This window comes from Ruditapes philippinarum, unplaced genomic scaffold (assembly GCF_026571515.1).
Source record: "Ruditapes philippinarum isolate M1 unplaced genomic scaffold, ASM2657151v2 ctg1729_1_1_1_1, whole genome shotgun sequence".
Classification (NCBI taxonomy): Eukaryota; Metazoa; Mollusca; class Bivalvia; order Venerida; family Veneridae; genus Ruditapes; species Ruditapes philippinarum.
Genome location: NW_026859981.1, coordinates 177,276 through 192,461, shown reverse-complemented (window position 1 = coordinate 192,461; position 15,186 = coordinate 177,276). Strand labels below are relative to the sequence as shown.

General features: G+C 35.0%; 2 protein-coding genes across 2 annotated transcripts in view; both read right to left on the bottom strand.

Annotated features, from left to right (window-relative positions):
• LOC132758506 (uncharacterized) overlaps positions 1–11,850 on the bottom strand; it is a 98,134-nt gene extending 86,284 nt beyond the window's left edge. The window contains exons 1-2 of the mRNA XM_060750188.1: positions 11,542–11,850; positions 2,798–2,908 (exon numbers count right to left, since the gene is read on the bottom strand). Coding sequence (XP_060606171.1) covers positions 2,798–2,908; positions 11,542–11,746 — 316 coding nt within the window. The 5' untranslated portion in view covers positions 11,747–11,850. The remainder of the gene's footprint in view (positions 1–2,797; positions 2,909–11,541) is intronic.
• A 2,532-nt stretch (positions 11,851–14,382) lies between these two features.
• LOC132758509 (hemicentin-1-like) overlaps positions 14,383–15,186 on the bottom strand; it is an 86,128-nt gene continuing 85,324 nt past the window's right edge. The window contains exon 10 of the mRNA XM_060750191.1: positions 14,383–14,633. Coding sequence (XP_060606174.1) covers positions 14,383–14,633 — 251 coding nt within the window. The remainder of the gene's footprint in view (positions 14,634–15,186) is intronic.

Genomic DNA, 15,186 nt, shown 5'->3' with positions numbered 1-15,186 from the left:
TGTTTCATGCTAAATATCTAAGCGCTAGCTCTTTCAGTTTTTTACAAGAAAGTTTTTTTTAAGTTTTCACTATATACATGTAAGGAAAATCCATGACCCCCGGGGCAGGGCCAATTTTGACCCTAGGGCTTTTATATGAACAAACTTGGTAGACATCCTCTAGAGGATGTTTCATGCCAATATATCTAAGTTCAAGCTCTTTCAGTTTTTTACAAGAAATTTTTTTAAGTTTTCAATATATACATATAAGGAAAATCAATGACCCCCGGAACGGGGCCAAGTTTGACTCTAGGGATTTTATTTGAACAAACTTGGTAGCCATCCACTAGAAGATGTTTCATGCCAAATATCTTAGTTCTAGCTCTTTCAGTTTTTTACAAGAAATTTTTTAAGTTTTCACTAAAGACATGAAAGGAAAATCAATGACCCCCGGGGAGGGGCCAATTTAATCCCTAGGGCTTTTATTTGAAAAAACTTGGTAGACATTCACTAGAAGATGTTTCGTGCCAAATATCTTAGCTCAAGCTCGTGTGGTTTTTTACAGGAAGATTTTTAAAATAAATTCTTAAAAGAAAATATTTTGGTTGCCATGGTAACCAGAGTTCTTTATGGAAATTAAATCTTTGAACAACTTTGGTAGAGCTTTATGCAAGGAACATCCCTGCAAAGTTTCAACAAATTTGGCCACGTGGTTTAGGAGGAGAAGTTATGTAAAGAAATTGTTGAAGCACGGACGAACATTCTTACCAGAGCTACATTAATTATGGGGTTTTCTTTTGTTATTTCTTTTGTTCCTTTTAACCCAACAATGCAGAAAATAACCCCACAAGAGAAACGGAATGAATGACTTCAAAGACATCTATTGTTATGAGAACAATAGACCAAACCCAATAATGTAGCTCTAGTTTGTACGGACGGACACACGCATGGACGGACGATGGACAACGGGCCATCACAAAAGCTCACCTTGAGGACATTAACCTCAAGTGAGCTAAAAACAAATATTCCAACTATCATTAAGCCTTAAATTTCTATCTAAGTCCATGCATCAAATTTTAAAAGGCTATCATATGAGCTAAGATTGAAGAAAGTACTTCATTGAGTATAGATTTTATTGTCATTGACATAAAATTGTCTGAAATTTAACCTTTGTCACCATGACCTTGAAGCAGTACAGCTGCAGCATGGGCTCTGCATATCACATTGTTGTTAACAGGAGTCAAATTTGAAACAAGATTGCATTTGTGAAACAAGAGGGCCATGATGGCCCTGAAGTCCCCGGAGCGAGGCCAGTTTAAACCCCAGGGCTTTTATTTGAACAAACTTGGTAGACACCCATTAGAAGATGTTTCATGCTAAACATCAAAGGTCTAGCTCGTTGGGTTAGATTTTTCAAAAGAAGATTTTTTTCAGTTTTTTCCTTACACATATATTTAAAAACAATGACACCCCTAGGGACAGGGCCAGTTTTGACCCCAGGGCTTTTATTTGAACAATCTTTGTAGACACTTACTAGAAGATGTTTCATGCTTATTATCTAAACTCTAGCTATTCAGGTTTTTTCGAAGAAGATTTTAAAGTTTTTGCTATACACATAAAAGGAAAATCAATGTCCCCTGGGGCGGGGCCAATATTGACCCCAGGGCTCTTATTTGAACAAACTTGGTAGACATCCATTAGAAAATGTTTCATGCTAAATATCTTAGTTCTAGCTCTTTGGGTTCTTTAAAAGACGTTTTTTAAGTTTTTACTATATTCATATAGGGAAAATCAATGACCCCCTGGGGCGGAGCCAATTTTGACCCCAGGGCTCTTATTTGAACAAACTTGGTAGACATCTATTAGAAAATGTTTCATGCTAAATATCTTAGCTCTAGCTCTTTGGGTTCTTTAAAAGAAGATTTTTAAGTTTTTACTATATACATATAGGGAAAATCAATGACCCCCTTGGGCGGGGCCAATTTTAACCCCAGGGCTTTTATTTGAACAAATTTGGTAGACACTCACTAGAAGATGTTTCATGCCAAATATCTAAGCTCTAGCTCTTTGGGTTTTTTTTAGAAGAAGATATTTAAAGTTTATGATTTCGGTTGCCATGGCAACCAGAGTTCTGCATGGAATTAAATTCTTTGAACAGTTTTTAAAGGTGACCACCAAAGGAACATTCCTGTGAAGTTTGGATGAAATTGGCTTAGTGGTTGATGAGGAGATGTCATTTAAAGTAAAAGTTTACGGATGCCGGACGGACGCCGGACGAAAAGCGATTACAAAAGCTCACCCAGTCACAAAGTGACAGGTGAGCTAAAAATGCTATGCCACGGCATTAATACAACAACAAAATGAGAGGAACAGAAGTAGTTATTGTTTCTGTACAATTTTGCCACAATGCAGGAGTGTCTCATTACTCAGCATTTTAAATGAAAGTCAATGTGCAGATGTGTCTAATGCTCCGATACAAATGCCATAATAAATAATTGATTCAAGATAAAAATTTTGGTACTTACTGTATTACAAACCTATATTAAACGTTAAAATACAGTTACGGCTACTTTTCTTAAATACTATCTTTTCAATTAAGCATGGATGTGGTGTTGGTAGTTTTCACTCCGGATCACCACAGTAAGCCACATTGAATTCACTAGAGCACAGTTCAACCACCGCATTGTTCCTGGGCAGACTGTCAAGCAGTTTACCAGTACTAGTTACCTACACTTGGAATGTATGCACACAGGCATGGAAGTGCAAATCCTAATAATGTCCCCCATACCTCCATCGAGTGGGGGCATAAAAAAATTACCTTTTGTTCTTAATCTTCTTAAAACAAAAAATCCAATTGCAGCAGCAATACCAAGAGCAACAACAGATGACACAACTCCTGCAACAATACCAACTGGAAATGGTGCCTCTCCTAAAATATAAAATGCATTCATTTATCAAGTTGTGCTGTAAAAAATTCATGTGATGATGCTTTTTTGAATGAGCTGCAGTTAATAAAACTAAAAATATAATTTGTTTACATTTTGTTGACTGTCCTACAGACCCAAAACTATAAAGTTTTTTTTAACATCCTTTAATGATCACACTGGTCATAGCTTTCGCAATTCATTGCCGTTTTTGCAAATTCTTCTGAACAATTTGATGAGGGGACACCACTTTTGCCTAATTTTGATTAAAACACATACAAATGTGTGCAAAACGACCCCATAATACATCGGCATCACATCGAATGAACAATACTTTCACAAATTAACCATAATTTGAAAAATTGGGAAATTATTATTGCCTGTTTATAAAACAAATGACAAAAAACGTTTTTGTCGCAGACAGCGGTGGATTCGATTGAAACACAGTGCGGTGGGTACCGATACCATTTTTGTATATTTTAAGAATTTAACTTGACGTAACGCACTTTTCAATTGAGTACAGCTCATTTTTTACTTTGACATCTATATGGTAATATAACACAGTGACATTAAAAACTGAGGTTGTTTTTCGTATTCAAGAAGCATGTTCTGTTTATCTTTACGAGTATCTCTTATATGTCTTGATGACAAAAAATGTTGAACCTGGAACTTACGGTCTTTTTAATTCCAAGGTTGAACGTGGATTATTCTATGATAATTATGGCTTAAGTAATTTTCAATGGAAGAAAAATGAAAGTGGACCTCGGACATATATTTGTACGAGCGTACATATAATAATTAATATCGTTTTAGCCATCAAATAAACATGTTTCTCAGATGTCAAAGTAAGAAAAGGACCGTACTCAATTGAAAAGTTCGTCACGTCAAGTTAAACTCTTAAAATATACAAAATATGATAAACAAGATCATCAAGGGAAGGTTGCGTTCAAGGAACGCAGCCCCCACCCGACCCAGTAACAAGAGCCAGTGGCAAGGAGCCCAGGAGGACCCCAAACAAAAACAGGGAAGGGCATAAGGCAGAGTACGGGCAGGCAAACCACTACCTAAGAATAAGTAATTAGAAACTGATAAGGAACTAAAAGAAAACAAATAAATGATTGAATATTAGGCCCATAAAGTCAAAAGGCACAAGGGAAAGTGCCCTGAGACCCGGGGAGGGAGGGGATATAAATAGAATAAATAAAAAAATTGGGGCAAAGGGGAAGATACTTACCGTAGACGAGAAAACAACAAGAGACACAAAAGTGTCACCGAAACAGTATCAAACAACATAGACAAACATCTGAGGAACAAAGAGGGGCGCCGCCTTGGAACAATCAGCAGCATAAATATTGATGGGGAGTTTAAACCGGTTAAAGGTGCACCAAACCTCGCTCATAGATTGGTATCGGGCCCACCGCACTGCGTTGCAATTGAATCCACCTCCGTCTACGACGAAAATATTTTTTGTCATTTATTAAAAACAGGCAATAATCATTTCCCAATTTTCAAAATTATGGTTAATTTTTGAAGTATCATTCATTCGATGTGATGCCGTTGTTTGTTTGTTTGTTTCATTTTACGCCTTTTCAGTATTTCAGTCATATAGGCGGGTAGTTTCCTAACCATCGTTCCTGGAGAGTTACACCAGTACTAGACTACCTTCCTCCGCGCTAAACTACCAAAGCATCTCCCGGGGATCCAACCCACGCCAGATAGGTAACTGGATTAAAAGTCATCGACTCTAACCCCTCGACCACGGAGACGGTAGTGATGCCGTTGTATTATGGGGTCGTTTTGCACACATTTGTATGTGTTTTAACCAAAATTAGGCAAAAGTGGCGTTCCCTCATCAAACTGTACAGAAGTACAGAAGTGTTTGCATAAACGGCAATGAATTGCACCATGTCCGTGTAATAGGTTGAAAAAGTACATATGTAGGCTCCAGTCTCACAGAGTGTTTCCAGTAAAACATTAAAACATAAAGCAAAATTCAGTCATATACTTACCGACAATAGCAAACGGCCATGTTTTATCCACCGCTTCTGTGAAAGCTATGGCCAGTGTGATGATTGTCATATTACTGAGCAAACAAGGGTAAATCTAAATGCCCCACCCCCCTAAAGTGGGGGCGCAAAAATAAATAGTATGCAAACTATACTAAACAATAGATTACTATTAACTATTATTTCACTTAAAGACAAAGTTACAGCAATTTTAGTAAAATGAAATGATTTGGTCATTGTTAGGTCAATGTCCCACTTAAATTGCTCAACATAATAGCATTTTCTAATGATTTATTCAAGAATTATTTCCATTACTGCAAAATATAATAATAACTCAACATGCAATCAAAGACAGGTCATGTCCTGTTTGGCCTACATGAAATTGTTATGTTCAGATATTATAATAAAAATATATATTGATTAATAACAAGTTAATAATAAAATAATTAAGTTATTGAAAATTTCAAGGAATTAAGTATAAAGAGGAAGTGCAAAGAGATGGCTAGAACAATATAATCTACACCACAGGTTTGTATTCGACTGATATCCGGAAAGTTCAAATACTTCTTCATTTTTTACTCTAAAACAATTTCATTTTATTTTAATTTAAAAATATGTAGCAAATAAAATCTTAAGCAAAATATAAAATCTCCATATTGATATGACTGCTTATAATAACTTTATAGCATTGTCTAATAACTTTCCAGACATCTCTCATATTTATATGACATTAAACTACATTTTTGTATATTCTAACACGACCTGCCCTTTTCCCTTTTGAACATAAAAGGACCGAAAGTGTGTGTTATTATGCAATAAAATCACTGTGAATGTTCTATATTTAGACAAAATCATAAGAAATGTAACATAACCTAACCACTAAAAATGAAAAATAATAACAGGAACAATATCAACAAATTTAGTAAAGTACTGACAAATGATCATTTCATCAAAATCTATTGTATTATTGATTTAACACATTTTTCCTATTTTAGCTCTGGCTGCCATCTTGCTCAACAGACTGGAACAATTTGATTAATTTTTTTAAGGACAACCCATTGACCATCCTTGTATAACTTCATCAAAATCTACCAAAAAGTTAAGAAGGAGATAATTTGTTTACAGGTTTTTCTATTTTTAGCTCTGGTGGCCATCATGTTCAAAACCAAATGAGCAAATTTTAAAGGAGCTATCCTAAGATGATTCTTTTATGTTTATCAAAATCAACCTTACAGTTAAGGAGGAGATGCAGTTTAGACATTTTACTTTTTTTTAGCTCTGGTGGCCATCTTCTTAAGCAGATCAGACTAATTCTCGCAACTTTAGAAAAGGACTGCCAAATAATCATTTCTGTTGGTTGTTTCTTTGGTTTTATGATGCACAAACTCAGTATAGGTCATATGGAGCCAAAGCAGGAAATATAAATTTGGTTAAGCATACATGCCATAATTTTTAGACTCATTTCCGGGACACTTTTCATTTGGAGGTGGCGCATTGATCAGCAAACTTATTTTTTATAAATTTACATAGTGGCATACAACCTATATTACCAGTATTTACAACTTGCAAATTTAATGACAACATAAACAAGACAAAACGACAATAATTATTAAAAGTTTTTCTAATTTTTTTAAGTATTTAGGCATCGTTAATTCAATCAGTCACATAATAGAACAAGAGCACCGCTAGGTGGAGCATTATATGCCCGAAAGTGATTTTTTTAGTAAAGATGAAGCATTTGTAAAACATGGGAATTAAATAAAGTATTACCTCCTTCAAATAACAATCCTCCTTTGAAGTTTCAATATTGTGGTCCAAATGGAACTTGAGTTATGCCCCAGAAACTGCTTTCAATTCTAAGGTAATAGTGACCTTGACCTTTGACCTTGTGACCCCAAAATCATTAGGGGTCTTCTACCCAATATGGACAATCATACTATGAAGTTTAAATACAGTAGGCCAAAAGATACTTAAGTTATGTTCCAAAAACTGTTTTCAGTTTTAAGGTTATAGTGACCTTGACCTTGTGACCCCAAAATCAATAGGGGTCTTTTACCCAATATGGACAATCATACTATGAAGTTTAAATACAGTAGGCCAAAAGATACTTAAGTTATGTTCCAAAAACTGTTTTCAGTTTTAAGGTAATAGTGACCTTGACCTTTGACCTTGTGACCCCAAAATCATTAGGGGTCTTCTACCCAATATGGACAATCATACTATGAAGTTTAAATACAGTAGGCCAAAAGATACTTAAGTTATGTTCCAAAAACTGTTTTCAGTTTTAAGGTTATAGTGACCTTGACCTTGTGACCCCAAAATCAATAGGGGTCTTCTACCCAATATGGACAATCATCCTATGAAGTTTGAATATTGTGGGCTAAATGGAACTTAAGTTATGCTCAAGAAACTGTTTTCAATTTCTAAGTAATAGTGACCTTGACCTTTGACCTTGTGACCCCAAAATCAATAGGGGTCTTCTACCCAATATGGACAATCATCCTATGAAGTTTGAACACTGTGGGCCAAATGGAACTTAAGTTATGCTTCGGAAACTGTTTTCAGTTTTAAGGTCATAGTTACCTTGACCTTTAACCTTGTGACCCCAAAATCAATAGGGGTTTTCTACCCAATATGGACAATCATCCTATGAAGTTTGAACACTGTAGGCCAAATGAAACTTAAGTTATGCTCCGGAAACTGTTTTCAGTTTTAAGGTCATAGTGACCTTGACCTTTGACCTTATGACCCCAAAATCAATAGGGGTCTTTTACCCAATATGGACAATCATCCTATGAAGTTTGAATATTGTGGGCCAAATTGAACTTAAGTTATGCTCCGGAAACCAAATTGCTAACGGACGGACAGACGGACGGACGCCAGGGGTTATAACATAATATGTCCGAAATTCTTTCGGGCTTATAATAAAGCTATGTTAAGTTAGGACAATTAGCCATGTCGTTTACCTGAAACATTCGCTGAATCCTGAAGATTTCATCACCTCATATTGAGCGGTAATTTCCACGGTGTTTGACCACTAATATCTGCCTGCATGCGGATTAAATTTATACTGGCCAGTTGTTAATTACAGTGTATGACACCTTTGCCCAGGAAGCCACAGGGGGTAAACAATTGATATTTTAACAGATCAAAATTAGTGCCGATAATTGTTTGTTGGAAGGGGAACATAGATATACCAATCAAAGAATTAGTATCACCATTGCAATACTGTAAGGGGTTAATCATTCGTTATTAGCGTTCTAAAATAGTTTATAATAAAAATTTGTTAATAAGATTACATAACAAGAGCTGTCACCCAAGTGACAAATGCCCCCGAAAAAGTTTCTTAAGCATGCAGGTATTATGAAAAGACTAGAAATGTGTCATCATGCCACAGATGCCCCCGCATGCAGCCAAAATTTCAGATGTTATAATATTTAGTTCTAAATTTGTTTGCACAAATTATTTTTTTCATTTTAAGTTCAAAGCCCTTAAAACTATTCAATGTTGACACAAACCATTTTTATACAATGTTCAAGGCACTGAAATTATTCAGTTTTAACCTTTTGTAAATTGCATATTGCATATTTGTAGCCAAAATAATGGCTACATACATTTCCACAAAAGTATGAGTGCTGAAACTGAAAATTCAAAATTTTTCCAACATTCAAGAAAGATAAAATTGTCCAAAATCATTGAACTCGACCAAATTCAAACTTGAACTGCTTATTCCTAAGATGTATCTATATCTCAAATTTGAGTTGAATGTGCACAACCATTGGGGAGATAATGAACGGAAACTTAAAATTTCTGATTTTTTTTTCAAAGTTCATGAGGGATAACTCTGTCAGCTATCATCAAACCATAACCAAATTCGAAATGACCAATACATTCTTATGACATATCCATATCTTTAATTTGAGCTGAATATGTTTGACTGTTGGGGAGATAATGAATATGAAATGAAAATTTCTTTTATTAAAGTTAAAGGGGCATTACTCTGCCAAACATTATCGAACCATGACAAAATGCAAACATGACCTGCGCATTTCTTTGACGTATCCATATGTAAAATTTGAGTTGAATATGTAACACTGTTGGGGAGATAATGAACAGAAACTGAAAATTTCATATTATTTTCAAAGTGAAAGGGGCATTACTCTGCAAAAAATCATTGAAACATGACCAAATTCGAACTTGACCTGCGCATTCCTTTAACGTATCCATATGTCAAGTTTGAGTTGAATGTGTTGTACCGTTGGGGAGATAATGAATGGAAACTGAAAATTTCATATTATTTTCAAAGTAAACAGGGCATAACTGCAAAAAATCATCGAACCATGACCAAATTCAAACCTGACCTGTATTTTCTCATGAAATATCCATAGGTCAAGTTTGAGTTGAATGTGTTGTACCGTTGATGAGATAACAAACGGAAACTGAAAATTTCATTTTATTTTCAAAGTAAAAGGGGCATAACTCTGACAAAAATCATCGAACCATGACCAAATTCGAACTTGACCTGTTTTTTGTCATGACATATCCATATGTCAAGTTTGAGTTGAATGTGATGTACTGTTGTGGAGATAATAAACGGAAAATGAATATTTTATTTTATTTTCAAAGTAAACGGGGCATAACTCTGCCAAAAATCATCAAACCATGACCAAATTCGAACTTGACCTGTATTTTCTCATGATATATCCATTTGTCAAGTTTGAGTTGAATGTGTTGCACTGTTGTGGAGATAATGAACAGAAAATGAAAATTTCATATTATTTTCAAAGTAAAAGGAGCATATAACTGCCATAAATCATCGAACCATGACCAAATTCTATCTTGGCCTGTATTTTCTCATGACATATCCAAATGTCAAGTTTGAGTTGAATGTGTTGTACCGTTGTGGAGATAATGAATGGAAACTGAAAATTTCATATTACTTTCATAGTAAGTGGCATAACTCTGCCAAAAATCATTGGACCATGACCAAATTCGAACTTTACCTGTATTTTCTCATGACATATCCATATGTCAAATCTGAGTTGAATGTGTGCAACCGTTACTAAGATAATGAACAGAAACTGATGATGACGGAATGTCAGAATGACGGAAAGACAGAATGACAAAAAGACGGAATGAAGGAACAGGGTAACACTATATGCCTCGGTCATTATATGACGGGGGCATAAAAAGAGAATGAAAGTAACTAATTGCTAAATATTGCTCTTTGTATTATTGTACCTGTAATCTCTAACTGTGATAGCATGAACCTTCAAAATATAAGTGTGACATTGACCTTTGAAGAAGGGACTTGGTTCTTGGACGAGACAAAATGTTGTTATGAGTTGGACATTTGTGCCAAATTATTTCAAAATCCCTCAATGCATGACAAAGTTACAGTCTGGACATGATTGTTGTGTAAGTGGGGACACAAGGACGAACATGAACCTTAGCATGACACATTGTTTTGATGTGTAGACATTTGTGCCAAATTATTTTAAAATCCTTCCATGCATGACACAGTTACAGTCAAGACATGAATGTGTATCTTCAAACTCTTCTCGAGAGAATGAGTACCTTCAAACTATCAGTGTGACCTTGACCTTGTAGGTAGAGACATGGGTCTTTGTCGCGACATGTCGTCTTGATGTGGTAGACATTTATGCCTAGTTATTTTAAAATCATTTGATGCATGACAAAGTTACAGTCCGGGCACGAATGTGTGTACCTGTTTACTCTAATTGCGATAATGTGAAACTTCAAAATGATAGTGTGACCTTGACCTTTGAGGTAGGAACACGGTTCTTGGACGCAACGCATCGTCTTTATGTGGTAGACATTTGTGCCAAAGTATTTCAAATCCCTTAAACTATGACAAAGTTACAGTTTGGACACAAATGAAGTGGGACAGACGGATGGACAGACAAACAGACGGCGTGATTATATTATGCCTCCCTTCTGGGCATAAAAATGTAAAATTTCTGACTACAAAGTATACTATTTTAGATTTATTTTGTCTGGACATAAATCATCTCCGGGACAGACACCTTCTTTCCGGGACTTTCCCAGACATCCCGGACATTATTGCATGAATGGGTTAACCTTGGGTATTACAAACTTCAAAGCAACACCAGGGGTCAATTTTAAAGACCTAACCTGCAGGAACTAAGAGATCCTTGTAAAGTTTCATCAAAATCTATAAGATGATTGAGAATAAGATGTCATTTAACACCTTTTCCTATTTCTTGCTGTAACAGCCATGATAAGACTTGTCAGACCGGAACCATTTGAACAAATTTTGTTAAGAACTTCCTTTTTATCATTTCTGTACAGTGTCATTAAAATCTACCAAACAAATATGATGGAGATATATTATTTAAAGGTTTTCTACTTTTATCTCTTGTAGCCTTCTTGTTTAGCAGACCAGAACCAAATAAGCAATTTTAAAGGGGACCATCAGATGATCATTCCTGTAAAAATTTATCAAAATCCAACTGTTAGTTATGGAGATGCTGTTTAAACTTTTTTATCTTTAGATCTGAAGCCATCTTGTTCAACAGACCAAAACAGTTTTAGCAACTTAAGTGAAGGAAAGTTATTTTAAAAGACATCATGTAGCATTTTATACTAACCTGGTTCTTGTTTTGTAATTGTAATTGTTCCATTTAAGATGACATAGTCCGAATATCCATTCTTATTCCATGCATATATTCTTGCTTTGTATGTTCCTGGCGTTAAATCAGACATATTAACAGAATAAACTATAAAATTCTTCACACCCAACTCTTCAGTAATTGATGTCCTATTTTGCCAGCTGTCTTGGTCAGAAAGTGACATCTGAATAATGAAAGTTTGACGGTTTCCACCATTAAAACCGCTTACCCAAGACAATGAGTGTATACCATCTATTTTTTCATAGTTAAATCCTGTTGGTATTGAAGGTTCACCTGTAAAGATATTTTTCTCCAAAATATAATTCCTCTGTGTACAAGAATTTGTTACAGAGTGACCAATGTCCCCCACCGGAAGTTTTATATTTAATACACATTACTTTAAGGTATGGGTCTGGACTTAAAATGCACATTTTTATAACTCTCTAGATTTGCACATGCAATAATAAATTTATCAATGAAATATAATAAAAACTAGAAATGTATCCATAGGACACGGGTGCCCCCAGACGCCACTGTTCTGCCAATTTTATGACTCTAGATCAAATATTTTTTGGACTACATGTGCCACAAGTTGAAAACTAAAAATCTTTAACAAAATAAAAGGCAAGAACTTTACAAATACTGAATAAATTCACAAGAAAATCCCAATGTGCATAAGTACCCATGCTGACCAACATCCTTGTAAACTATCAGGCCTACAAGTCAAATACTTTTTGAGCTATGCATGAACAAGTTGAAAATTGCAAATTTATACTACTGTAAGTCAAGGGCAATAACTCCAAAATACACATGCAAAGTCACAGGTGCATAGCTTCACAGTGATGTTGATAATTATTCCTGTAATTTAGTGATGTTGATCATTATTCCTGTAAAATTGGTTGGTCCTAACTCAAGTATTCAAGGAACAAATAACACAACATAATGAAACAGTTTTTACTAAGACAAGGGAAATAACTCTTCAAATACTGGATGAATCCACAAGCGAAACCCAAGGTGCACAACTACATATGATGAGCAACCTTCCCATAAGGTTTAATGACTCTATGTCAAATCCTTTTTGAGTTACATGCGACACAAGTTGAAAATTGCAAAAAAAATCTAAGTCAAGGGCAATAACTCTAAAAATACTAAATAAATCCAGACAAAATAAGCAGATGCACAACTACACATGCAGATCAACATTCCTGTCAAGTTTCATGACTCTATGCCAAATCCTTTTTGAGTTACATGCGACAAAAGTTGAAAATTGCAAAATTTCAAAAGTTGAAAATTGCAAAATTTAACTAAGTCAAGGGCAATAATTCTAAAAATACTCTATAAATCCACACAAAAATACCCAAGTGCACAACTACACATGCTGATCAACATTCCTGTAAAGTTTCATGACTCTAGGTTCAAATCCTTTTTGAGTTACATGCGACACAAGTTGAAAAATTGCAAAAATTTTACTAAAGTCCAAGGGCAATAACTTCTGAGAACTTCTAAATAAAATCCCGACAAATAAGCAGGCACAACTACACATGCGGATCAACATTACCTGTAAAGTTTCATGACTGTAGGTCAAATACTTTTTGAGTTACATGAGACACAAGGTTGAAAATTGCAATGTTTTAAGTCAAGTCAAGGGAATAACTCTAAAAATACTAAAAAATATCCAGAACAAAAATAACCCAGGTCACAACTTACACATGCTGATCAACATTCCTGTAAAAAATCGGAAACAAGGGATATTTTAGCGAAACAGTAAGCCTCTCTAGGATTAGCAAAGATTTTTCTATATCAGAGCTGTTTGACCTTTTTTCAACCAGTGTGACCCTTATTTCAATCTTGAACTAGAAATCTTTGCCATCAAACCTTCTGACCAATTCAAAGAATTTGAAAGAAAACGGTAGCCTCTGGATAATAAAGTTTTCCATGATTGGTCGTGATCGTAGATATGAACCCATATGAAACCCATATTATACTGTGATCTAGAAATCACAAAACAACCATTCTACCATATTTTCGGATTTTAAGACTGAGACAGTAGCTCTAGGTGGTAAACAAGATTCCTATAGGCAGTTTGACAAACCATGTACCTAGCACAGAACTACAAGAAATTATCAGAAAAAAAAATTTGATCAATTTCCAGAAATATTGACGCGAAACAGCTGCCTCCTTGAGGTTAACAAGAATTATGTTTTTTTGACTCCTTGATCCATATGAGCTATGTAAACACGACAAACATCCTAAACCAAGTTGATAAAGAGGCAAAAATGGACCATTGATGAAGTGTTCATTAAATTAAGGTGTAAAGGTGAGTAATGGACAAAACACAAACTTATCTTCCATCTGACAAGGAAATTGACAGCGCTTCTTATAATGTTAAATTTTGCCAAACTTTCATTTACAACTCATGTAAGACAAGTTAGGAACAAAAAAATAGGATTGAAGACATACAGGCTGACAGACAGACAAATGCAAAAACAAACAGAAAGAGCCCTTTCTTTTATCCCCCTTTCTGCAAAAGTAGGGACAATAAGGATTATGACATTAATATTGAAATATTCAAAAAACAGTATCACAAAAGAAAAAAATGTAGGATTTTTTCCAGGTATGAATAATCTTTAAATACAATACATCATATGCTCAGAGCAAATACAGTGGTAATAAAAAAATAGATTTCTGCCTCTAACATAACAATGCTGAAACGTAAAATATTATAAAAGCTTCTTCTATTATGCAAAGAGGGAAACTCAATGATACATTTTCATATACCAAGCCTGCGCTAAAGGTCAGACAGAGACCAAGCAATGAAAATCAGAACTTAACACGAAACGTAATGCTGCCTGCCGATACTGACTCTTTTCCATAGAACTTGTCTTTCACCACGGTCTCATGATGTGATACTATATGTTTCTTTGTTGTGTCATTTTTCATTACCTTGTCATCAGAACTTTTGAAAATCACATCCTGTATTTCCGGAAAACTGTAGAACTGAATACTAACATTTGTTTCGTCACCAGTTTTTCCGATGAAAGTAAGGAGCCCTGTGAGAACTTTAGGAAATCCTGGAGTACAAACAAAGAAATGGGTTAAAATTAAGTGGTTTTTTTTCTGTATTTATCTTACAAGATAGACCCGATAACAGTTTTTCAGCGAGTTCAAACAACAACTGAGCAAAAGAAGAAACCATTATCATGACTTAAGCTACGTACAAAAGAATATCTATTGAACCGGTGCAGTACCAAGGCAAGCCTGAACATCTGACAAGACTCATTACGGTGGTGCTAAAATTCGAAGAAATACATTAGCAAAGATTAAATGAAACATAAAAATAACCACAGTAAAGCAGTCAAGTTCCAAAAGGCAGAAAAACTATGTCATTTATCCATAATGCAACAACATTGAATATTTGTTCTGAATTTCCTTTAACGACGTAGGATCAGCATCACGGCAGAATAAACCAATTGTTAAAGGCAATACATGTAAATACATTCAACGGAGAGCGTGACCACAACTTTACCGCGCAACTCCCGGAGACACGTAACTTGTCAATACAAATGATGTAAAACCGCAACGACAAGAAAACAGATGAAATTTGCCCCAACATTTCTAGAACGT